Source organism: Ptychodera flava, chromosome 6 (assembly GCF_041260155.1).
Source record: "Ptychodera flava strain L36383 chromosome 6, AS_Pfla_20210202, whole genome shotgun sequence".
Taxonomy (NCBI): domain Eukaryota; kingdom Metazoa; phylum Hemichordata; class Enteropneusta; family Ptychoderidae; genus Ptychodera; species Ptychodera flava.
The window spans coordinates 40700507-40727924 of NC_091933.1; the positions used below are offsets into that span (position 1 = coordinate 40700507).

At 36.2% G+C, this 27418-nt stretch overlaps 2 protein-coding genes across 2 annotated transcripts; both read right to left on the bottom strand.

Moving 5' to 3' along the window:
• Positions 1-9468: 9468 nt before the first annotated feature.
• On the bottom strand, positions 9469-22060 carry LOC139135801 (ADP-ribosylation factor 4). The gene is made up of 6 exons (XM_070703506.1): positions 21797-22060; positions 14538-14618; positions 13439-13548; positions 12394-12465; positions 11848-11973; positions 9469-11182 (listed from the first exon to the last, which is right to left on the bottom strand). Exons 1-6 carry the CDS (start codon positions 21861-21863, stop codon positions 11099-11101), a joined length of 540 nt encoding a protein of 179 aa, XP_070559607.1. The 5' UTR covers positions 21864-22060; the 3' UTR covers positions 9469-11098.
• A 372-nt stretch (positions 22061-22432) lies between these two features.
• LOC139135800 (protein DGCR6-like) lies at positions 22433-25817 on the bottom strand. The gene has a single exon (XM_070703504.1). It carries the CDS (start codon positions 25701-25703, stop codon positions 25101-25103), a length of 603 nt encoding a protein of 200 aa, XP_070559605.1. The 5' UTR covers positions 25704-25817; the 3' UTR covers positions 22433-25100.
• Positions 25818-27418: the final 1601 nt, after the last annotated feature.

The window sequence follows — 27418 nt, forward strand, 5'->3', positions numbered from 1 at the left end:
TTTGTCTTGTGAAATGTCTCATTATTTAGGTCAGATTTCAGTCTGTTATTGTAGTCTGCTTTTTGAGACAGGAACATTGAAAGCAACCATCAGTTTGCAATTGAACAATGAACCAGTTTTATTTCCTATTTTTTATTCAGATGTGCAGCAAATACATTCACAGTTACAGGAGTGAATTAAATTTCTCAATGTTGTTGTCCATCAGACATGAAAGCTATTCATCCATTGTGTACATTTATGAACTCTGTGTAACCTTGTCCCTTCCACTAATGTAGTTTTGTGACAACTATTTCTACTGAACAAGGTCAATTTACTGAACTACTGCATCCCTACTGGAGCAGAGTTGTGTGCCAAATGATGTCAACTTAAGACCACAAGAGGGCGCTATATTCTCAAAGGTAGTGGCCATGCAAACATTCTAGTATTACTTATGATACAGATTGTCGCATAAGTTCAAAAAGCGAAATTCATTCGTTTACGGGGGAGGGGGTTGGACCTCCATTCAATTAGTGAACTTCACCTTCACACTTTTACTTTGTGATCACAAGTTCTTTGTGAAAAACTGCACACTCGTGCCAACAAATTTTACAGTAACTGTTTCTAGCTCGTTAGTGTCCCAAATACAATACACCGACAGTAACATTGTATCCTAAATCTTTCATTCATCAAATTATAAAGATAAAAAGTATAATTTTTTAAATGTGCTAAAAGTGTCTGCCTGCTCTAACCACACCAGGTCATTTCACTCTCACTCTCACTCTGCTGACAAAACAGCACTGAATTCTGCAGTCTTCACGAGACGCATAATTCTCAGTACATTGTTCTCTCAGGCAGACATCAACATTTCGCACTTTTGAACTTTCGTTTAGGGGGAGGGGGTTTTGATCTAAACAAAGGAATTTCGTTTGTTGAACTTATGCGACAATCTGAGACGGTCCCTTACCCTCAGTCAAATCTTTCCTTTGATTTCTTAATGTAAAAATCGGGACATTTAGTTTGTAAAACCAACTGTATTAACCAGTGCACAAAAAATATCATGTTACAGGAGTCTATCGCTCATTTTGACATGGCTGTATTTTTGTTCAAATTCCTGCCGCAACTGTTAACACAGTTGTATCTAGTGTACAAACACATTGAAGAGAACTGGCGACAGTTGGAAGAGAATGACTGATGGACAATCAACATAATCAGCCTTTCATTTATGTTATCAAGAACTAGAAATGTGTGGACAGAGTCTCCGTGCCACCTCACGAGGTCTGTGTATATTTGATGAAGGAAAAATACACTTCAGAGATTTTTTTTCAGTGCAGCCAATCAAAGTCATTCTCTTGATTCACTCTCTGTTCACTCACATTGCAATAGTATAGAACATAGAAAGATGGCCATACTCATAAACAGGCAGGTTTAAATAAGCCAGAAAAAAGTATTATGTGCTTATATTAACTTGCCCTCAGGAAACAGGGTAGCTTGGTCAGGAACTTATAAAATGTTTTAATTTTTTATTTGTGTGTGGCCCATCAAAAACATACATGGTTTAATGCAAAAATTGTTTAGGCTTAGCAGGTTTTAATATAGTTGGTTGGATTACCCAAAACACATTTTTTAACTTGGCCTGACAACTGAATACTGAAATATTTCTTCTGTCCAATATTACAATCATTACCATTACACTGATGTATGACTAGGAAGTAATTACAATGACCAAAAAATGTCTAACAGTACTTGCTTCCCTTACATACACACATAAATATATACATACACATATACATACATGCAAATACACATATATATGTAGATAATTCTTTGTGGAAATCAAAAAGTGGCTGACCCCTACTTGTCATTCGTAGTAACTGAATTTCAAATATTCAATGTTAAAGTGTGAATACAGTATTTTGAATGAGCTGTGTATGTATTTCACACTTTGTGTACATAACCAGATGTCCAGAACTGTTTTACATTGATTAATGTCAATCACTAATATCAAAGCGGGAACAGCAGTAAATCATAAACTTAATGGTAATTAGACTGTTGCTAGCCATAATTTTTAGTATTTATGAACCTATGCTTTGCTCACTGAAAGTCTGTTTTTCCTCATTTGTGGGTAAAGCTGAACATATAAAGGACAGTTAGCTGTATCTTTTGACAATTTTTCATGATTTTTATTCTGTATGTTAACAACAGAAATGCCCAGATTTAAGTTTGTCAACATATTTTTTTTAGCATGCATATGTATAAAATAGACATACAGATCCAATAATCAGTATCGTTCAAGGTAAATAAAATTAATTTTGGTCTTGAAAATTCCCATTTTTGCCTGCACATATGAACAATCTTAACACTGGGCATTGCAATGTACCTTTAACCCCTCACCATCATGGTGGACCTCTACAGAGGAAAATGGAAGTGAAAAGGTTCAGAGAGTACATGATACTGTAGTTGATATTACAGAACAAAAAATAACAAAAAATGTTGTATTGTCATAAATTATAGCCACTCTGCCTAAAAGAGAACGAAGTTTAACGCCATGTTTTCATGATAATTTAGGTATCAGTGTCGCAGCCAGGATAGCCCATGTGACGATGTCCCCAAAATCAAATCCATTGTCCCGCATTCTCACACTCTGTGGGTCACCTCGGGCATACTCACGAGTCGACTGAGTTGGGTATAGTCTACAAGGAATATTATCTGATAGTGATGATAACCTTTGTTTTGCATGATTATTTTGAGGCTTATATTTTCATACTTTCAGAGCTCTGATAAGAAGTAATTCAATGCTGCACTTGACATTGTAACCAAAGCTTGTAGTCCGACTGAGCTCTCTGATTGGTGGCAGATATGGTGTACTACCTGCTAAAACTTGCCCAAATTTGTAGCATAGTGATGCAATCCTGGTAGCTTGTATTTTGTTTTATGAAACTAATTTGTACAAAATGTGATTAACAACTGACACATGTCCTCAAAATGTGCAAAATGTCCACAAAAGTAAATGGTAGAGGGGGTCAGGGTGTCCTCTGGTTTAAAAATCTTGGCTGTAACGCTGAGGTATAAAAGTTTATTTTAGTGATAACGCATTATTTCAATTCCTTGAACTGGCTTCCAAGGTATTGAATATGAATTTTGGTTTTCCCTGTTACCTTTAAATGACAGGTTCAGAAACTTTTAACTTTCAAAGGAAACTATCACTACCAATAGTATGAACAAAACACAATCACGCCAAAACCATGGACAGGAGCAAAGAAAAATAGGCTTTTTCGCTTTTTCCAATTACATCTCCTGAGAAATCCCAGATAGCTACTTTTACTAATATAAGTTGTAGCCAAATCTGATGAGCACAGTGTCTGAGAGGACCTTTTCTTTTATCATTGAAATTGTAAAAGCACAGCTAATAATAATAATAAAAACTGCCTTTTGTTAAGTATCATTTTACTCAATAAAAAACACGTTTATTTGAAAACCTGTGATAGGAAGAAAACCAGTTGCATCAGTGAGATGAAAACAATCTTGTCATTTGTCTCTTTCTAAAATATTTCATTGTATGTGTATTGTGAAATATTAAAACTGCATGTCGCTTTCTCATACTGAGTTCTCACAGAGAAAACAGTAGAGGATCAGGTTTTTGTCATGCTTTGTATATGAACTGCAGATTTCATAATGATAAGTACGCGTTGCAAAACAGACTTTTAATTTGCAAACATCCAGATATCTCTGATATATGCTAGCTCTCAAAGGGCATGCTGAAATCTGAAACTGAATGATGCAATTTGTGGCTGGTACGATGCATTTCATGCAAATATGAGCCGGTGTCTTAATTCAAAAACACACTGTTGACACCCCCCCCCCCCCCAACCTTTTGAGCATGTCAACAACAGGCTGGACACCCCCCACCCCCCAATCTCTGATCTAGATATCAACATTATTACAAGCAATGCATCACATGAAGATACACTGTCTGTGTCCACATAGGGTTCTCTTGGATAGTGGGAGATGGATCATAACTTTAAGCACACGACTGGGCAATAGAACAAATAGGAAGAGTGAACATTTTTTCTCTACAATTTGTTTGGGACTGATATTCAGACACTCGAAGTGGCGATGCCGACGGATGGGCATTCACCCTATAGGTGAATGCCCATCCGTCGACAAGCCACATCTCTTTTTGGTATTCCGTCGATGTTTACAAGCACAATATTACAACATATAAGCTGTTCGGGGAAGATTGCTGGACTACAGGCAGTGACATTACTTGCAAAATGATATTTACAGTACCTGGTCTGGATGTTTAACTCTGTCTTGTATGGGTTGATCCGAGCACAACAGTGAGAAAGTTCGAGAGGTTGGTCTATACATGGAGGTAGCAGAGATATAAATTGGGGGCCGGGCACACGGAGATGGCGCGTCGTAATCGTATTTTTTTGCGGGACGGATCCATGCATGTCCCAATAATACCTTGACTTTGACAACAGACATTTGATTCACTGTGCGAAATCTCTCTGACGAATTCTTCTTCTTGTATCACCGGGCTGGCGGTTGTCGGCAACAAATGCAAACCCCAATATATGCACCACATCACATGCACAGGTCTTTAGGTGAAAGTAGAGGGCGCCCTCAACATGTAGGACTGGGAATCGTGAGAACATATTTATATGAGAATACAGTGGATGCACCTAGGAGTGATCGATCATACCATAGACCCTAAAAACGGAGGGTCTATGATCATACCATAGGGAATTCAGGCTCCGATGATGATGATCAGATGGTGACGATGATGATGATTAAACATTAAAAATGAAGGAAAATAAAAATATAATCGAAGTCAGTAAAGTTGTTGTTGTTGTTATTGTTGTTGTTGATAGTATTTGATGAAAAGAACAAAGTGTGGGTTGCAAATTCAATACAGCCAAACTATACACATGCACTGCAAAAATCAATACAGCCTTTATAGTATACTATACACATGCGCTGCAAAATTCAATACAGCCTAACTATACATGTGCGTTGCAGCCTAACTATACTATGCGTTGCAAATTCAATACAGCCTAACTATACATGTGCGTTTTTATGGGGGCCCGTTCTGGTCAAAATTATGTTTTATAAATTTTAGTATGTTAGAATTAATTTTATGTAGACTGGAATTAATTTACTAGCACCTCGAATTAATTGTATCTTTCTTTTAATTAATTTTTATATGCTTTAATTAATTTTGTGTAGTCATACCGAATTAATTTTATGTGTTCCAATTAATTATTTTTGCTTATCTTTGCTGTAATTAATTTTATGTAGTCTAGAATTAATTTTGCTAACATTTCAAATTATTTATATGTTTTTTATGTGCCGGAATTAATTTTATGTAGTCTAGATTTATATATTAATTCCTTCAATTAATTTTGGGTTCAAAATGTTTTCACGTGCTGCAATTAATTGAATGTGTGCTAGAATTAATTTCTACTAGCGTCTTGAATTAATTTTGTGTTCGGTCGAAATAATTATGTGTTCGCTCGAATTAATTATGTCTTTGAGCAAATTAATTTTATGTGTTCGCTCGAATTAATTTTATGTGTTTGCTCGAATTAATTATATGTGTTTGCTCGAATTATTTTCGGCCGATCCCACAGTCCTTTGCGCACACTTTCTTAAATCAATATGGCGGCTCCCGACCGGAGTGGTTTATTCAGGCGTTCGAACCGTGATCTGTGAAAATGGAAATCAATACAATAAAGTGATCACAAAAACTTTTGTAGTGTCTCCTGTCTGAGGGATCGTGTATGTGATTGCCCATAGAGCGAAGCCTGACCAATTTTGTGTTTACGTCAGACGTGAACGTTCACCCTTTCTATCGGGCTTTGCCAATCATCGTGTACTGAGGTGTAGTGCAGTGTACCGTAAGCGTACGCAGCAATCGAAAATGAAATCTGTCGAACACAGATATCTACGAATATGAAAAACAATAAAGAACTTAACAATGACCACCAGGAAATGTCTCCAAGCTTGATTACTGTCAAATGTCCCTAATTACAAATATAGCATTTGGCAGTTTCACCTCTATCTGTATATATATATACAGATAGACACAGGCGCTTAAAACTGTCGCTACGCGAAGCCGGCCTGTATACCGGAGGAGAAAACAGGCCGGCTTCGCGTATAGCGACAGTTTCTCTGTGTCTATCTGTATATAGGCCTATATACAGATAGAGGTGAAACTGCCGAATGCTATATTTGTAATTAGGGACATTTCACAGTAATCAAGCTTGGAGACATTTCCTGGTGGTCATTGTTAAGTTCTTTATTGGTTTTCATATTCGTAGATATCAGTTCAGCAGATTTCATTTTCGCCTTGAATGCTGCGTACGCTTACAGTACAATGCGCAATGCACTACACTACAGTACACGATGATTGGCAAAGCCCGATAGAAAGGGTGAAAACACAAAATTGGTTGGGCTTGGCTCTATGGGCAATCACATACAAGATCCCTCAGACAGGAGACACCAAAAGTTTTGTGATCAGTTTATTGATATCCATTTTTACAGATCACGGTTCGAGCGCGCGCGCCTGAATAATACCACTCCGGGTCGGGAGCCGCCATATTGATTTAAGAAAGTGTGCGCAAAGGACTGTGGGATCGGCCGAAAATAATTCGAGCAAACACATATAATTAATTCGAGCAAACACACAATTAATTCGAGCGTACACACACATAATTACTTAGACCGAACACAAAACTAATTCAAGACACTGGTAGAAATTAATTCTAGCAAACATTCAACTTGCAGCACGTGAAAACATTTTGAACCCAAAATTAATTGGAGGAATTAATATATTAAATCTAGACTACATAAAACTAATTCCGGCACATAAAATAAATAATTTGAAATGTTAGCAAAATTAATTCTAGACTACATAAAATTAATACAGCAAAGATAAGCAGAAATAATTAATTGGAACACATAAAATTAATTCGGTATGACTACACAATATTAATTAAAGCATATAAAATTAATTAAAAGAAAAATACAATTAATTCGAGGTGCTAGTAATTAATTCCAATCTACATAAAATTAATTCTAACATACTAAAATTAATAAAACATAATTTTGACCAGAACGGGCCCTCATACGTTGTAGCCTAACTATACATGTGCGTTGCAAATTCAATACAGCCTAACATTGAATTTGCAACGCACATGTATAGTTAGGCTACAACGCACATGTATAGTTAGGCTGTATTGAATTTGCAACGCATAGTATAGTTAGGCTGCAACGCACATGTGGGGATATGTATAGTTAGGCTGTATTGAATTTTGCAGCGCATAGTATAGTAAAGCTGTATTGAATTTTGCAGCGCATACATCTTTTCTGCAAATACTATCAACAACAACAACAACAATAATAAAAACAACAACAACAAATTTACAGAGTCCAATATATTTTTATTTTTCTCCATTTTCAAATATTTAATTATCATCATCATCATCAATATCGCTGTATTGAATTTTGCAGCGCATGTGTATAGCATGGAGGTAGCTTACCTCCATGTGTACAGTGAGGCTGTATTGAATTTTGCAGCGCATAATTTGTCCTTTTCTGCAAATACTATCAACTACAACAACAACAACAATAACAACAACACCAACAACTTTACTGAGTCCAAATATATTTTTATTTTTCTTCATTTTTAAATGTTTAATCATCATCATCATCATCGGAGCTCGAGGACCCTATGATCATACAACGATTTGCGAATCGATATAGCGCCCCTTCAACTGCAAAAATTATAAATTACTTTTGTTTTTGTGAAAAACAAGTGGGATTAATTAATTATTGTAGGAATATAACTATGAGAACTGGCATATTAAACCTGCCTACATCACATTTAAAACAGCGGGTCTAATAGATCGTCTATTAAGATAATTATTTCTAATTAGGAAAGATTAAATATGCAAATGAGCTATTAGTTTATGTAAAAATGCTAAAAAACAACTTCTATGAACGTTACATCATAATATCTTCAATGTACATAGCAAGTTTCATCCATTTTGATCAATTCATATACATATCCCTTAACCCTTTGAACCCGGCTTGGACAAAAATGTCTGCATGATGTCATAGGGTACCAGGGGGTCAGGGTGCAAAGGGTTAATAAGAATGTTTTAAGTATGCAAATTAGTAATTAGCTGTAGTGAAAATGCTAAATGACTTTCAATAATGTTATCAAATAGTATCTTAACTGTACACAGCATAAATCGATCATGATGATTTATGATCATCATGAGTGACTTGTACATCAAATATGAATGAATTTGAACAGAGTTTCACAGAAGAAGTGCTTTCAGTTGATGGCGGATGACTGATGATGGCTGCTAAAGAAGAATCTGGTGGAATAGCTTGGTGTTCTGACAGCAGAGCTTATAAAAAATATTTCCCTGCATGTTGGAGTCTAACAAAATCACCAACAAAAGAGTTGAAATTAATAGAATTTAGTTGGAAATTTTTGTCACAGATTACTCCGTGTAATAAATTTCTCTACTTATGGAACAAAAGAATGTCTATGGATTGTGAAGTTTTTAAGGAGATCGACACCCTCGAAATTGCTAAAGTTGTCTGGAGTAATAAAGAATATATCCTGTTGAAAAAGCCAATGTATATAAAAGAAAAAAAAACATTGAACTTTGTTGTATGAATAATTTTTCTCAGGGTGATGAAAACTTTGTTAATTTTCTTATACTGATTAGTAAATGGACTATTCGCAAATATTGGCAAATGGATAATAATATTTCAACTTGCAGAACAAAATATAGTCTTTACTCTGAAATGTACGACTATCCATGGCAATAAAATTCATACAGTCCTATTAAAAATCTAAGTAACTTGCTATTTGGAAACTTACTTGATGTTAAATGCAAATGTTTGTTATTGAAGTATGTATTTTAATAAAAGATAAAAAAAATCCCATATTCCTGTTCATTGTAGAAATAAGAAAATATTGGAGACTTGTGCACCATTAATAACAGGATAAACTAGATTGATTGACACATGGGATGGTAGAATTTCAACATAGATTTTAGTGCTGTGCTGTTTCAATGGTTGAGCACAGTGGACCACAGCTCCTCCTTGGATGGTGGGACTGTAGTTTGAGCACAGCCCCTCCTTGGGTGGTGGGACTGTAGTTTGAGCAATGCTGGTGGCAGTTCTTCTGGAAGCTTACAAAAAATGTAAACAAACCATTATGACTCCCGCAACTGATATGGGTGTAACAACTCTACATGTCTTTAATAAAAGCCATGCATGTAATTATTACTCAATAGTGAGAGTAAAAAATTCAAACCAATGGGTGATTACTTGTGGACTAGACAGACCATTTTGAGGAAGAAAGTGTTTAAAAAAAGATTGTCAGTAGTTGGGCAAGTTGAAGTCTTACCTGAGATCAAGATGTGATAAATACGTGTTATACAAAAATAGAGACTACAATTTCACTCACGATATCAAAGCAAGTGTTTTTATTTTCTTAGGGTATTCTCTCTTTTTCTCACTCTGGAAGGAACAGTACAGCTTCAAGGACTGCTTGAAATATTTAAATGAAGACAAAAATTTGTACACAGATCTGACATCACTTTTGACAAACAAATTACATTAGTACTCATGACGATTTTAAAAATGAACCAAAATTTCCATACATGCTTGTTTGGCTACCACAAGGAAATAAGGTTATCCCATGCAAAACTTTTCAACACTGAACGCGGAATAAGCATACAGGTTTCATCTGTTGTTTGCAGGGGATTTGTTGAGGGACTGTGATAGGATTAAACCAAAGCATGACAATTCATGTGGAGAGACAGACAGTATGGGATGTTTTAACTCCAATCTATTATTTATTATTTATTTACTTTCAGACAAGACTTTTTTGTATATCTCTGTCATACAACAGGTTTTTTCCATTTCAAAATATGAATGCCACAGATCTGATCGGCTATTCAAACAATGCTGTCATTGGTCTGCCAGAGGATACATATTTTCTTGAAGTTTGTACAAGCTCTTCAAAGTTAGATATCTTGGAAGTGGTTTTCCACTGATGTGGTCCACCTAACATTCCTCTACTATGCAATGTTATGTACACAAACTGTCAGCAGAGTCCAACCATTCGACACAAACCTGTCACCCCTATTCCACATTTCAAGTAGGTAAATCCACAACAGTAGATTATCAAGTCATACAAAATAATTACTGGACAAAGGGGGGTTTCAGGGTCATGGGTGACTGAGAAACACATTATTCCACCTGCTTAAACACCCCCTCAACACAAAGACAAGAGCATGAGAATTTTAAAGATTTTCACAAGAAACAAAAAAAAATTTTTTTCAAAACTTCCTCACAGTATAAAAGACAGCCTTCTTACAAGTCTTGGTGTTCGGAATTACATTTGATTATGACACATTTTACAACTTTCTCTGATACCCAATTTCTTTTTTTCTTTACTATTTTTGCAATAAAAGCTTATTTTAATGATTATATTGGCTAATTGGATAACTAGAAGCACAGACATGTATATGAGAGTGGCCATCCACAATAAGTGAATGGTCATCCATAACTTCCCCTTCTCTATCAGAGTCCTGTTCCTACACATGCTGGAACTGCAAAATAAACCAACCCCGACCCCAATTTCAGAGTGCAATCAGAAAGATGAAGATAGCTAGACTGCTTTTTTGTTTTAAAAAATGGAAAAAAGTTGATTTCACCTAGTTTTCATAATCAGTAGAGAATGTTCCTACCGTTATGCAAATCTGCCGGGAATATTTCCACCATTCGGCAATTACAGGTACAAGGCAGAGAGACTACTGAACCACTTTGAAAAAAAGAATGCCAAATTATACTGAACATCTACTGAACTTCAAATGGAAAATTGGTGCAATGTTTGCCTATAGAAGGTAACTTTAAATGTACAGGGATTGTATAGAACAAGCTACACTACGTTGCGCTGTCTCTCTGCCTTCTACTACTGTTTTTATTACTTCCCAACACTTTGGGAAGCTAACAGTCAATAAATAGATGTTTACAAGCTGGTTGGTCAATCTGTTTTGTTTTGTTTTGTGTTTTTTTAATCATTTTTTCACTGTGAAAGTTCATTGGAAAGCCAGTCTAAACCTTCGTACAGGCCATCTCCTTGAGTTGCACACGCACTTTGGATGTACCACTGAAAAAAACAACAAAAAATTCAGAATAAGTAAACATACATGACATAAAACTGATAAGTTAAAGGTAGTTTGCACATCGAAACAAAACTCTTGCTTGAACTTGCTGCAAGGCAACTTTCAACCACTCTTTCAAAATCAAGAATAAAAATTGAGGGTTGCTGTGGAAATCTTGCTGCTAAAGAACTACATTTACTGATATTTGAAATCCAAAATGGCCGCCATCCCTATGTTAACTCTAAGGAGAAAATTAAATTTTAGCTTTCCAAAAACCTACAACTGTGAAAATTTCTCTCACTCCAAGAGCTTTAAAATGAGCTTCCACAAGTGGTAGACCTTATGGTCTACCTTTATAGGTATTGGGAAAATTCAATTGTCTGAATGTCTGTCCATGTGGCATATTCTGCCATAAAATCTGGACTCAGATGTATGTATTTATTTTCATTAAAAGTGACTGACTGTTCATCAAAACAGTGTAACCTGTTACTTGAATTCCCTGTAAATAGGTCAACAATCGCCATTAATAATAATGTGTTTGGGCCAAACCATATTGGTGGAGGGGTTATTACTTCCAGGCAGAGACAGCAGTACTGGAAACATGGACACTGTGTACCTGTGTTACTTTCACATCTGTGAGTGACTTCAGAAATAATGGTTCACTTCTTACCTTTCTGTTCCTAAGTAAATTAAGACCCAACTTTTCTGTAACTTCTGAAACTGGCATTGCATTGGGCAGATCTTGCTTGTTGGCGAATACTAGTAAAATTGCATCTCGAAGCTCATCCTCATTAAGCTGTGGGGAAAGAGAGACGTGGTATTTACATTTTCAAACTGGTTGTGCACATGTCTAGGGTTTTTATTACAGGTAGAAATCTTCTTCTACTCAAGTCCAAGTTGGTGTGCCGAAGTGAAGACTGCCTGTCATCCACTGACATGAAAGTTTGATTTGGTCTGCTCAATAAATTTGCTTCAAAAAAAGTGAGAGGTTTCGACAATTGTGTTCTTTCCACCATTTGAAAACCCATATGCAGGCTAAACACTTGAAACTTGATCAAATGTGCAAGATGTGGAAATTAATTCACAATTTGAACACAAGTGACACAAAATCATTCCCCTCAAAAAATAACATGGCTTTGGCTAAAGCATCTTTTAAAACTGATAACATGATCTGTTTTAACACCAAAGGCAATCCCACTGAAAGTCAAATACTCACCATTTTATTAAGTTCTTCTTGTGCTTCAACAGCACGTTCTCTATCGTTACTGTCTACAACAAATATCAGACCCTGAAGAGCAGGATAGAAGAGTTACAGAGAGTTAAGATGGTATAATGTCATGGAATATCCATTGTCATGGGATATCCATTGTCATGGAATATCCACTGTCATGGAATATCCATTGTCATGGAATATCCATTGTTATGGGATATCCATTGATATGGAATATCCATTGTCATGGAATATCCACTGTCATGGAATATCCATTGTCATGGAATATCCATTGTTATGGGATATCCACTGTCATGGAATATCCATTGTTTGGAATATCCATCGTTATGGGATAGCCATTGTTACGGGATATCCATTGTCATAGGATATCCATAATAAGGAATATCCATTGTCATGGAATATCCACTGTCATGGAATATCCATTGTCATGGAATATCCACTGTCATGGAATATCCATTGTTATGGCATATCCATTGTCATGGGATATCCATTGTTATGGAATATCCATTGTCATGGGATATCCACTGTCATGGAATATCCACTGTCATGGAATATCCATTGTTATGGAATATCCATTGTTATGGCATATCCATTGTTATGGGATATCCATTGTTATGGAATATCCATTGTTATGGAATATCCATTGTCATGGAATATCCATTGTCATGGAATATCCATTGTTGTGGAATATCCATTGTTATGGAATATCCATTGTCATGGAATATCCATTGTCATGGAATATCCATTGTTATGGCATATCCATTGTTATGGCACTTTGTTTATTTCAGCCTTTCTACCTTAAATATCAAAATTTAAGCAACAGTCCCATTAAAATTACTGGCATGGTACTGTAAACATAATAGATCTCTCTTAATTCATTTGCAAAGAATCTAGCATGGATGATAACTGTATTAATGCATACACATGAAGTCAGTCAGGAACAGAGTCAGTGACATGCTATGAACATGACGATCTGAGAAGTATGTAAAATACAGTTCATAGATGTGCAATACAGAGAGGGTTTATTTACCTGAGTGTTCTGGAAGTAGTGTCTCCAAAGAGGTCTGATTTTGTCCTGTCCGCCGACATCCCACACTGTAAAACTTATATTCTTGTATTCCACTGTTTCTACATTAAAACCTGAAATACAGAAGATCAGACAGATGATAGCAAGCCCTACAATGGCTGGGGAAGTGTTTTTTTTCACACAAGTATTGCATAACATCCATTTCAGCCTATGGTTTCTACTTGCCTCAAAAACCAATTTGATGCATGAATAGTCTCTCCATGTGTGCCAAATACCCATGGGATCTTTGTGAAGGTCACGCTATCACCAGATTGCTTTTCAAGGAAACGCTATGATACATTATACTATGTATGTCATTAAAATTTTGCCTCTGCTATGAGATACAACCAACAATTTTTGTCGGCAATTTCTGATATTTTTTTTCTGGAGACTTTGCCTTCTCTGGGATAGTAAAGCACACATGATTGCGACATCGGTGAGAATCAATGTATCAAAAGAATGTTTTGTACAAGGTTGGTACATTTGCAGAGCTAGAGGGTTTGGATAACCAGTCTTTCATGACATGATAACACTTGTACTGTTCAGAAGGGTCCATCAACAAATAAACTATATTTTATTTGTAGAATTGGCTCTATACCTGTAATAATAAGTATCTGACTACAGATTCACGAGGATTTGCTGCCATGTCCATAAAGTATTATGACACTCTCTGATCAACAATTCTATATCTTCAGCTCTATTGGCTGTGGATAATTATACCATGCATATTGGCAAACAAAACCTTTGCACCTGACATCAAACCTACAGTACTTCCCATAAAAGAAAATTTAGAACTGTGAAATTCAGTGATAAAATGTAAGCAAACTCCAGTATAGCTCAGGCAAAAAAGTTTTATCACCTCTTCAAATCACTTTCATGGCACTGAGGTAAGCAAGTCTTTCTGAATTTCTTTTTTCACACAACAGAATAATTGTTCGACTGTTGTCTCCCAGCAGTACAAAAAACTGGAAAATGCTGATAATATGTTTTGTAAGTGAACAATCTGAAAAAGCTTTGTTGTCAATGGTTTGGAGACATATACAGACTGTCTTTGCTTACTTACCAATTGTTGGGATGGTGGTGACAACTTCTCCTAATTTTAATTTGTATAATATAGTTGTTTTACCGGCTGCATCAAGACCAACTGAAATTCAACATTTAACAAAAGTTAGTCAATGTGAAGCAACACATCTGTTCTATAAATACAGATCTACAAATGTCAACTGTAGAGTATGAAGGAAAATGATGAACACTCAATTTATCTTTCTTCATAGGATATTTATGTATAATCCTGGCTGATGACATTTCTGCCTTTATGTCAAAAATTAAACCAGCATTCTCTTGAAAGAAAGTAAGGTTTAACTCAAAATATAATTTAAAAGTACATTTAATTTTGATGCAAATGCAGCCACACATATTTAATGAAGCATAAAACAACAGACTGCCTTCAAATCTATAATTCATCACAGTTCCAATCAATATTCTTGTCACCACAAACATTTAAGGTTCAATAGAACAGGAGAACGAGCCTGCCATATACCTATGATTTAGAAAACATGGAGAGAACCTTAGTTAGATGTAATGTTGTGTTTTACAATAGCAGTATTCCTCAACAAATGAATTGCTCATTCACTTCCCATCATCTCACTATAAAATGACCTGCACTTCTTGCTAGTCATTTTGCCATATGGCTGTCCATAAAATGCTTGCAGACTAACAGGAATGTAGAAAATTTTGGTTACAGGTGGCAAAAATAAAAGTACAGGCAGTTATAAGTAGTCTATGTGTACATGAAAGTTTGTGCAAAATTTCCAGATTTTTCACTAAAACTAAATTTTCACAGCCAGTAAATTTTCTGACAGCTGGTTGTTTTTGCCGGCTGCCGGTTATTTTCTACATGTCTGGAGTATGTAAGATCAATTGAATCCGCAAAGCCACTGAGAATGTAACACTTTGATCAAATATTCCTCATGTTTTACCAGTCTGTCACACTGCCATTCTCAAAAGATGTAGTTATCCAAACTTGAGAGAAAGAAAATGTATTAGTTTATTGCAATGCAAACTTTAATTGATATATGACACAATTGATAATTATATCCTGATTTAAAAACCTTGAGAGGCGTGGCAATTAATTTTTTTAAGAGAGCAATTACTGTTATGTCCTCGATGATGACCTAAGCCACTCTGACAGCCATCACCGGTGACTCACACAGCTAATCTTACTTGTCCTCCCTCTGGAGAGTAGTATGGAGAACAAGGTCTCTAACGGTTGCTGAATGTGTTAGTCCATGATGAATATTTATGTCTGTGTTGCAATCATATGGCTATACATCTTTGGTTGCATTAAAGATGACATTTGACAACTGCCTAACAGATAACACTTTGGTACAAAGACTTGGAAAATGAACAACTTTGTATTAAATTGTAAATTTAAATTTAAATTGTGATTTCTTCATTCACAATAGCACTATGAACAAATATGTGCTGGTGGATCATTGATTTTTTGAAAACATGTCTGTAGAACCATGGATAAAGAGTATTTCCTGACAATCTTATAACATTATGCTCCATATGTACCTAAGTCATTATTGAGCACTTCTAAAAATGAAATGAGCTAGACCATAGAGGGCGCTGCAGTTTTCACACATTATTTGCATTTTGTCTATGCTTCATAAAATGTTACCAATAAAGATATCTGAAAGCATACTGAGTATTACTGTAGTGCAAATGCCTAAATTAACTGCCATTGAGGGAGATATTTCAAATACAAATTTACACAGTCTCTGATCTCTCAAATGAAATATCTCTTTATAATACAATCAGTTTCACTGTATGATGTGGTGCATTGCACAACAGTCAAAACCGTTCTAAATAATGATGAAAATGAAACTTCTTATGTGTATTTATCAGCAGTAATGTTAAATTATGAAAATCTTGGCTGCATGTATCTCTAGATCAGGTATTTTCTTTCTACTGGCTTTAAAGCTCACACATAGATAGATATCTGAGCCAGAAAATGATATCTACTTATGAAGAAGTTGGTTAAGTGAACTAGCATATGATAACAATGTCAGCCTTGGGTTTCACTTGCTGACACTCCGATTCAAGCAGGCACTAGTTTGCATTTATTTTCATTCTGAAGCAAATTAACATTCTGAGACTGACTGTCTGTAATCAACATATCAACACTGTATTTTGCTAACTCTTGTCTATAAGTTGAGGGTTAAATAAGGGAAAGACACTTATTTTTTTATCCACTTGTCCTTCGGGCAAGTGGGGGGTTCGGTCACTTGCCCGAATTGGAAAACCACTTGCCCAGTATAATTAAGTGTTTGAAAAAAGCTAAAAACATTGTTTTTTTCATTTCACACACTTTATTTTGAAAATTATCATGTTATCATGAGAAAATGTCAGACATTTTCATAGGTTCTCCTCACACTTCTAAGAGTGCTGGATGGCTCATTTATATTAAATTAATTATCAAAGCCCCCTAGCAGTATCATATAGCATTCTTTATGTGATTATACTTCTGAACTAAAACAAGATTTGGGAATGTGCTCTTTGAGGGGTTGGAATACAAGTATTTTAACTGCCCAGTGAGACTGCATGTGCAATTTTGAACAAGAAAGATAATGTGTGCCCAAACGTAAAATGGCACCCAATGCAAATATAGCAAAAAACAGTGTACACCGTGCATATATGCATTTGAATATTCACGGAAACAACAGAGTAGTCCAATGTAATGCATAGTGTTGAATGTTTTGTTTTCTTTGTAGTATGGTGGGAAATCAAAATAATGGTTAAAATGTAAACTTACTTGTCCAATTTTTCACTAAAGAATGTTTTGTAAAGCTGCAAAAGACTATATCCTATTAATGGGTAGAATTTAAAGAAAACCAGAAAAAATAGGAAGCCTTTTTAGGTCAACAAATTTCAAGATTTACAGCTAGTGGGGCTTTCATATTCATAGAAAAAATTCTAACAGTTCATATGTTTGTATGTTTACTTTCCTAGGTCTTAATGTACAAATAATAACAGCCATTTTAATTGTACCTTCAAAGTATTTTTGCAGTTAAAAGTTTTAACTTATATATACAGAAAGAAAAAAATCTGCAGCTATAAAGGAATGTTTTGAAGCTTCTGAAAAATAATGTACTTCTTTTTCATGTTTTTACTGCGCTGACATCATACATAAGCCCTATGAAGTTTGGATTACCATTGCACTATACCAGTATCCTATGTTTTTCTAATAACCTAGGTGGTCTTTTTAATGCTCATGCGCAGACTAAATAGAATTTAAACCAACAACCTAGGGCGTCGGTGGTTTTCTATGTGTCTTTCAAGATGAATTCTCGATGTCAAACTCGCTCCAATTGCTTCTTGACAGTCATTTTAGAATGGGAAAATTCTCAAACAGAGAGGTTGGTCGCCACGGACAAGTAACTTTTAGCTTATTGACCTGAAAATTAAGTCAGTGTTCATTGAAAAGACTGGACCCGTTGACACCAAAGCTTGCTCATGACTTTCATTGCATGCGGTCTTGCCACGATGCCACTCACTGTCACTTAACAAGTTAACATTGAAGATTACGTTTTAGTAAAAGTCCCTTTTTGTGGTGATTTTTCACCACTGGACTTTATTTTTACATCATTATAAACGTTCATACAAAGCACAAAAACCGCTGTGTGTTTCTTTTTTTGACCGTATCAACATATTGTGAGACACCGTAACCTCACAGTCAATGCAATGAACTTTGGTGAACGTACGCTCCACCAGCTGAACAGCTTTTTCATATGCAAAATCAGCGTACGGTATTTAACCGGTGGTATTGTTTGAACTGCATTTTATTGAAAGCGATTACATGATTCTTTCATCAACTCTTCATGCAATTTTATGAAAAATCTTATGGAAATGTTCACAATGACATAACATGAAAATTTTTTGTTGTTTAAGTCCGTGTTCCCTCACCAGAAAATCGCTCTCGTGAATTCGATTTCTAGGTATTATTTTTTTCACTTGTCCCGTCGGGCAAGTGGCATCGGAGGTTCACTTGCCCGAACGCGACTTTCACTTGCCCCGGGCAATCGGACAACCCTTAGTGTCTTTCCCTGGTAAATAATGTACTGATATTTCACTACACTTTAAAATTTGCCTATTCTGGTGACAGATACTTTCCATACTGCATCGTTGTCCAACTCAAGATTCAGTAAAGCTGCTATGGTATATTCGATATTTGATCCGTTGACATTTGAGACCCACTTTGCATAAGATATAACCAAAATGTTCTATTTCATACCCCGTTTTGTGAGTTATACTGATTGCAATCTACAATATCCCTATTACTAGGAAACAAAAATGAGGATTTTGGTGATTCATTCTATTGAATCAGTTGGTTCACTGCACTGTAAGTAACTCTAGAACAGGACTTCAATGTACCAGTGTTTTGACAGGTATATTTACCGTTTTACAGTGTGATTTGTCCATCTTACTGACCAACCATTGGGAGCATAACAATAATATCACAGGTACTAGGTCACAGGTGTGAACGGCATGCAAATATTGAAAAATATAACACACTGACTGACTGAAAGGTGTAACTTGCAGGAAGTCACAGATTGTGACAAACAGTAATGCATGTACCTGGTCACATTGTCAATGGGGTTAGCTCAGAACATTATATCCTACACTGGCACAATAAAACACAAAATCTATAGATGCAAGCAAACTGATGTAACTATGAATAGGAACCATCTGACATACACCATCCTGTTTGAAGTTAACATTTTTATTCTGGTATGTGATAAAGTATTTTGTTAAGCAAATAAAGTCACACTGTTAGCTCTGCTCACCATGTGGTATACCCTCATCCTGTACAGATCAAGTGTACACGTTTTCCTTAGCAACTTTCTTGAGAGAGTTCTAATGAAATTAAAGGGACAATTACCATACAAACTGGATTTTATGATTGCACATACATGTTACATACATAGTAGCGTTGTCAGAGACAAAAACCTTGATGGAGAACACTAATTATAAAAAGTTATTTTCACGAGAAGCAAACTTGTAATTTATTAAGGTGTTTCTATGTTTAAATATGAAACACACAATATGTGTTACAACATGTACATGAATCAAACAATGTGACATTGTTTCCTTGATCAGAAATGTTCATATACATAGTGTATGTAAATTGTCATCCATTGATCTCAATAGCCTATACATGTAGCCTGTACATGCAGATAGCCATCAGTAGCAAACTGTTTGTCTAGAACTTCACCATCATAAGCATTCACTTTGTATCTTACTCTACACACTGAAAAGTTGCTGGCTCTTGGTTTTGCATCATTATACGGCAATATCACATGCACTGAGCCTGTCAATGCCACAGTCTCTTTCCATCATTTCTCATCAGAGACCCCATCTACATATACTGATATAGTAGAAACTTGTCCTTTCTCAAAGATGTTCATCTTATTCAAGTGAGTGGACTTCCGAATCAAAAGTCCACATCTGCACAAGTCATATAAACAGAGGGCCCATCAAAGTTATCCAGTTCATGGACCATGGAGCTCAAGTGCCAAAAGAGTAGCTCCATGCATAGTCTTGCATGCCAGACCTCGAACCTGCATGTAGCACGAGCGGCAAAGCCGCGAGGTGCGAGTAACCGCAGGTTACGAGGTCTGGCTAGAACCAACATGCTACTTATATACTGTCCAATAGAATGCTTTGAAAATCGGCTAGATGAAAGAGCACATCTATTGCTTATTCATATTGTAGGCGCAGCGTCTAAAAATGGCCTTTTGAACTCAAATGAATGATTGTGTCATTCATCCAGAAATGTTTCATTTGAAGTAAACTACCCTACGTTGACCTCAGTACGACTTCATGAAATCACGGTTACTCTATCCCCAGCAACCGTGATGAAATGAAAAAAAAAAGTGCAAAAACACTCAATTCCATTGAAGAAAACAGTGATGGACAGCCTGACACCGAAGCAGGAGGTAGCTATGACAGATTATCTGGAAGGGAAACAACGTTTCCGTGAATTTGCCGACATGATATGGCAAATCTGTCATTTTATGATTGCTCTGGGCGTTGCTTCAATGTTTGCGATTGCCGATCGTCGACATCATCTTCCATGGAGTTTACATTTTCCTTTTGCTTCGTTCCAACGAAGCTCAGACTTTTGGCCCCATTCGACTGTTGATGACCTGGTGGTAAATGGCCTCACAAATAAATTCTCGCCGCAGATTTTTACTGGAGTGTTTTTTCGGCGTGGGTATATGAAACATGGTGGGCACATAGAGTGAAAGTGCGTTATGGTCGCCTGTACACAGTGGTCCAAAGTTATACTTATTAGCATAGGAAGACGGCCCACTTTTGATGTCATCACATTCCTGAGCAGTTGGTTCTAGCCAGACCTCGTAACCTGCGGTTACTTGCAGCTCGCGGCTTCGCCCCTCACTCCGCATGCAGGTTCCAGGTCTGGCATGCAAGACTACTCCATGCATGGACAGACTTGATCAACCAGCCACACTGAGTTTAATATATGATTGGTGAATGCCAATCTATTTGATAGAATGTTACCAAGGTGACATTTTACCAGACAGTACTGATTACAAATATAATAGCGGTATTTTATATTTCTTAAAATATCCCGTGCTTTCATATTCATGATGTCATAATAATAAACTCACAGCTGTGCACTTTGAATTTTTGTAATTTACGCCAGACGATAATTGCCACATCATTTCAGGAACTGTAAGATCAGACTGGTGAAGTCTGTAGCATGCACAGACTTAGTTAATGCCTTCAGAACCTTAATGTTTGTGCTATGGTATCCGAGGACACAAGTCTACAAAGTACGATCACCGGTAGTGCTGACGTACCTCATCGTAAAATCAATGGAGGTTTCAACACTTCCTGGTTCATATTGTCTTCGAGGGCCTTTACTTTACCAATTTGAGGTATACCAAATACAACCCTATTGGATCACAATGATTTTAGTCCGAACTACAAGAGGCTGCGATCGCCGGATAGCATTCAATCTCCATAAAAACTTACGTTGACAAAGGCCGATGCTGTGCCGCCGGCCGGTGAGGCCATAATCCATAGACTGGAGTACAAGATCATTATCAGCATGATCTGCGGTATTATATGAATTTTTTAGATTTTTAGCTCCTTCTGAACGGTTTTACCGAACCAATAAATACGGAAGAAATACTAAAGCGTGAAAACCAACACAGACTTTGGTAGATGACACTATATTGCTGAGATATTCCTCACAGCCATGTTGCTGTGGCTATGAACATGAACACTTACCCATCAAAATTCTCATTTGTTTCTTCCCAAAAAGGCGAGTGAAGAGGCCGGACAACGATAAGCCCATTTTCGTTCTTTAAACCGATACAGTTAAAGTTGTGGTTTGATTAGTTCCTTGAATGTTTAAATGAAGTACCGAACGACTCTTACGCCAGAGGGACCAAAAATCGCTGCTTTGTAGGTGTTTTTGACTCGATCTTTGGATACGTCGCTCCTGCCACGTCAATTTGATGCACGCAGTCGAAGATGACGTCACAAAATGGCGACCTTGCTTACCCATGATGCATTGTCACTACCTGTCAGACACACAGTGCTCATTGTACAGTTAGTTGTACAGCGCATCCAAAAGTACTCAACCTACACTATGAAGGTGAAGAATGTTAAAAATATTACTTGGCAAAAATTTGAAACGTTTTAACTTTTTAAGTATCTAAAAAATCCACAAAAGAATATTTAGAGGCTGAACTCGATTAGTGCCTATATGACAACTATTTTTCAGTCTTTTTCTCATTTTGTACCAATAGTTGTACACGGTAGTGTTTTCATTATTGAGTAATAGGTTTTAATTAAAACATTCGGGAGAGTAACTTATTACTGTTATTATTTTTCAGAACAAAGCACACATATTTGCAGAGAAACTTTAAAAAGTTGTACTGTACTTATTTTCATGTACAACACAAGGAGACAGCAGTCAAGTGTTCCATGACAGAAAAAATCAACTATATATGGTAGTCACCATGCATGCACTTAAACCATTAATTACCTGCTAATACTAATTTTCTTGTATGTCTGCTAAACATACTTTTCAGGCAACATATCACACAATCATCAAAATACTTACTAAAGGTATTTTATAAGAGAAATTCATTCATCTAGTCATTTAGATCAAAACTTGATAGATGATAATGCAAAGTCTGTGCTTGAATACACCAAATATGATTTGTACATGGTAAATAATGCCCCTTTTTGAAAATAAGAAAATGAAATATACAAGGAACTCTTTTGAAAAATATGTAGTTGTTTCATCGTATCACAATTGTAAGTTTATATCATTGTGAAATTATTTAAAGTAATATAAATCAGTAACCAGATGTCAAAACTTAATCCAGGACTGATACGGTGCAGTCATCGTCAAATGCATCTTATAAGATGACTTTGCACCCTGTCCTTGGGCCTGAAACCCAACATGAACACTAGCTGAACTCAAATGAAGTACTTTTTGTCATCCACCATTGCTACATGTGGAAAACTCTGACATTTGAGATTAAAAACATTGATGAGACGATCAATACAGAGATGTCATGACGACTTGGCTTTCGAAATGTGTTAATTATCAACTTTGTTGTTTCCTTTATTTCTTTATATAAATACCAAATCTATCTTGACAATTCAGAAAGCACAAATGAAACTGACACAGCTACTGCAACAATGTAAAGAATACATGTACCATGATGATTTTTAAGTGGCAAGTTGCTTTTTAACTTAAAGCACACGTCTACTTGGGAGCAAGAATGCTTTAATTTGTAGTTGTAATGATTCTGATGCATTTTTACGTTTATCCTTTTGGATTTACTTTAGAATTATCATGTATTCGCAGAATTTTTGGTGTGTAAAATTTAATTCTGCTCCTCATTTTTTACATTGGATATGGGTCTTTGTTGACCTGAATTAAAGTACAATAAAAATAATAGTAATAATTTGTTCTCTTGTCAGATAAATGTCACATTTCCATGTTCTATTTGATGCACTATTGATAACAATGATATCATGTCATGGTGCATGAACTGAAAACTCCTACATGTAGACATGATCTGAAACTGTAAAAAAGATATGAAACAACTTTCATAATATAAATAAAAAAATAGAAAAACCTTTGCAGAAAACAATTACTAGTATCTTCTGTGTAACCATTTAGAGATGTATTCAAGTCTTTTGTATGTGTATAAGTGAATATATATACAATTAAATATATGTAATTAAACTGCACAATGCTATTACATGTGTATGTAATACAACTATTTCACTTGCATAGACCATAGACCCTTAGCATAGACTTCATTAAAGATCAAGCTATAAAAATTATAAATACAACATGATGATAGCATAAGAAAATAATTGACATTATTTGGCAGACTGTAATCAATGACTGCCTTCCCTGAATCAATTCCAACATTCTTTGTTAATAAGCTTCTCTATTGAATAGTCTTTCTAAATGAAAGTCACATGATCAAACAGTTTGATACAAAGTTTACTAAACACGCTTTTGCTTAACATTACAAAAAGGACAAACTGAATTATGCACCTACAGAATTGATCCATAGTAAAAACGTCGATGTAACGCTAATAATGTTACAACTGGAAGATGTGGCTGTCATTCATCTCAAGAGTTGAATCGATAGAGATGAATTGGAGACAGAAATAGTGATATTTCTATGTGACTGTATGTCACTTGATTAGAGAGGTCTTACATTCAATAGATTATTAATGACAGAGGGTCATTCATCTTGACCAATGTAGTATTATATCCAGGTATTTCTTACTTGCTATTCAAGAAACTCTGAAATACTTCAACTTCACTCATTCATCTGATGTCGATGTTAAAAGTTCAACACTAGAAACTGAAGATGTATTTTGAATGCTTTAGTTCATGTTCATGCATTTTGGTGGCATTAAATTGCAGTTGTCACTTTGACATCTGTGTAACCTCTCTTAGAGTCATTTTAGCATTTCATTGAAACTTCTTTGGTTCAGCCCACTACCAGTTCATGTAATCTGTAATATTCTAATGATGACGTATCAATGACAGCAGAGATGTATTGGTCACAGGTATCTCTTCATGTGTATGTACATGTATCTTATTTGCTAGCATCACAATGCTGGGAACTGTCTAAATCTTACATGAATTTGAGAGGAAGCATTCTTTATCGAACATAACAAAAACAAGACATTTAAAATGCTACCCATTATAACTGCTGCGGACTGATTTGCTGGCTTAGGAACGATGCAAAGTGGGTCAAAAGCTGATTGCCAGGGCAACTAACACCACACATCCAATTCCGTCTAGATTTGAGAATACCGCTTGCCTCAGAAAATATGCCTGGGAAATACGCAAAACAGGCAGTGTCGATCAAATGTCTATGTATACATGTCTGCTGTTTGTATCACTACCATTGTACAAATAATATTGAAAAAATATTAAGTGACAGGTCCATATGTACAATACGATATAAACACAAAATTCCTATCATGTAAAAATAATACACAATATGGGTCAATGAGGTAGGATTGTCGATTCTTTGCACAGTTACAAGGGCGGTAAATCCGCTTTGCTTATTTTCATCATCATATCCAATAAGTACATCTGCAGTCTCACTTCCTGTGGGTTATTGGTTACATAAAACCCGGCAACTCCAGCCCTTTCTAGCGTAACCTGCTGTTCGCTCACTTTCTGATCCAACTCCAAAATCAGTCTCTGGTGCATCAATTTCGTTTCCTCTTCGATTTGCTGTTCTAGGGCGCGTTTTTCTCTGTCAAATGTTGCCTTGACAACTGGCAAGTGATGAGGCCGATTGCGGCAAGCTTCAATGGCATCTTTGTGTTTCTTTGCAAGTTCCTGTTTGGCCGTTGTGTGAGCATTAATAACCCTCATTCGCTTCTCGTGAAGAGTCTTCTCAGTCATCTGTTGGATTTCTTCAAGATTTTTCAAGATGGCGAACACGGTTTCATCGAGAAGTGATGAAGCAAGGAGGGAGAGCATGTCGTAAGGGATCCTTTGTTGGAAATGGCCGGGCAAATCTCTCGCCATGTTCTGAAGTTCGCTCAACATGAAATAATGTCTTTTCTGCAGTCTCTCTTTCCGCGCTATCTCTTCGTTCACTGAAGCGACAAGGCTTGGATCAAGATCCATGGCACAAGTAACGCACTTTAGTCGACCATAGAGGATTAAAAATGAAGGGGGTACAGTGTGTAGCTCTTTCAAAGTTGCCCCTGTTGGTTGAAGCGGAAATGATGACACTGTCCGGCGAATAGCATTTTACAGTTATACTGCCATCTAGTGGCCAACATGCAAATTCTTACTTTTTTCTTGTTGCCGCATCTATCGAAGTAGCCTAGACTCTGAACAGCTGAACTATAACTATGGAGCTAGAAAGGGTCTGTTTCTAGCTCCATGACGAATTGGAGTGTTTTTGGCCTCGGAGTTCTTGGCGAAGGTAAAAAAGAACTCCGAGGCCAAAACCTCCGTTTAGAGTCTAGGTTACTATCGAAGGAACCTGACTGTCGGGAGAAAACACAGTTTTGTTGGGAATCAAAAAAGTTCTGACAGTTTTTCAAAATCTCCCCTACCAAACCCAAAATGCATTCAAATGGCCCCTCCTGACTTGCTATAATTTTTAAATCCCCTTCAAAATGAAACTGGCCTGATTTCAAGTTAGAATGGACATATTTTTCCAGGGGGTGTCTTCCACTTTCCAAAACTTCATCTTGTAAAACAGAAAAACAGCAATCTTTTAAAAAAGGTTTGGAAACAGGATGACTTTCAACTGTCAGGAAGGGACATTAGCAGTACCTTATGGCCAATTTTTCAGCATGTTTTGTTCTATGTATGAACTGCAGTTTCTTGTTCTATTCCCCACAACATGCTAGAATAACAAATATTGTGTTTGGAATATAGACTGTGTGGAAAGACTGTAATTATTGTTATTCATGACAAATGAATTCTAGTCCAGACTTGAATTCAATTTTAATTAATATTTCCATTGACACATAGAACAAAGAGGCTGGAGCAGTTCCATGTGATCTTGGTTGATATCAAATGGGTGTCAGAAAGTACCTGTATGTATTCTTAACAATAAATACTCAAAATAACATGTATACAAAAAACATTCTCTATTGTGTATTTATTGTCAAAAATAAAGAATATTTTTTTCCATACAATTTATTTATTGTTCAAAATGCATACACAAACACAGGTACTTTTGCACACCCATAGACATCAACCCAGAGCTTATGGAACACAATAGAGCATGTTTTTTTATATACAATTTTTGTGTTTATTGTTGAGAATACATACAGGATTTTTTTTGGATACAATTTATTTTTTGTGACTTTTTATTTAGGAGACGAAAATCACAAATTTCATATCAGTCAGAGATAGTTTCAAGTTCTCCTTGAAGTTCACAAATCCCTTAATATGCCCCCAACCTACCCTGATTTTTCAAATCTCTGCCAATTCTTCCCTGTTTGTGAATGCAGCCTAAAAACAATCAAATCATACCAGCAACCAATCCATTAGATGCTTTTCAAGTTACCTGCCGAATTAGAAAATTAAATTTCCCCATAATGCCAAAGGAGGCACCATGGACCAGTGGGTAGGGCAACGGACTCACTACCAGAGTAAGGTGGGTTCGAGACTAGGTGCAAGACCTGGTATGTCCAGAGTAATGGACTCACTCACTGTTGGAGGACGGTGAGTTCAAGACTCTAGCATTGTGTTGTGCCCTTGAGCAAGGCACTTTATTCCTGGGTGCTCCATTGGGGTAGTGGGTTATGCGTACCTCATCCTGTAATTGCGCTAACACCGGTTGGATAGTGGACTGAATAAATTAAATCAAATTAAACAGG

Excerpts from the sequence above, each read along its gene's own strand:
- LOC139135800 (XM_070703504.1), bottom strand. The coding sequence starts at position 25,703 with ATGGATCTTGATCCAAGCCTTGTCGCTTCAGTGAACGAAGAGATAGCG.
- LOC139135801 (XM_070703506.1), bottom strand. The coding sequence starts at position 21,863 with ATGGGCTTATCGTTGTCCGGCCTCTTCACTCGCCTTTTTGGGAAGAAA. Across the intron at positions 11,974-12,393 it reads AAGAAGAACTTAATAAAATG|CTTAATGAGGATGAGCTTCG; the intron begins GTGAGTATTTGA and ends CTTTCCCCACAG. Across the intron at positions 11,183-11,847 it reads ATTTACTTAGGAACAGAAAG|TGGTACATCCAAAGTGCGTG; the intron begins GTAAGAAGTGAA and ends TGTTTTTTTCAG.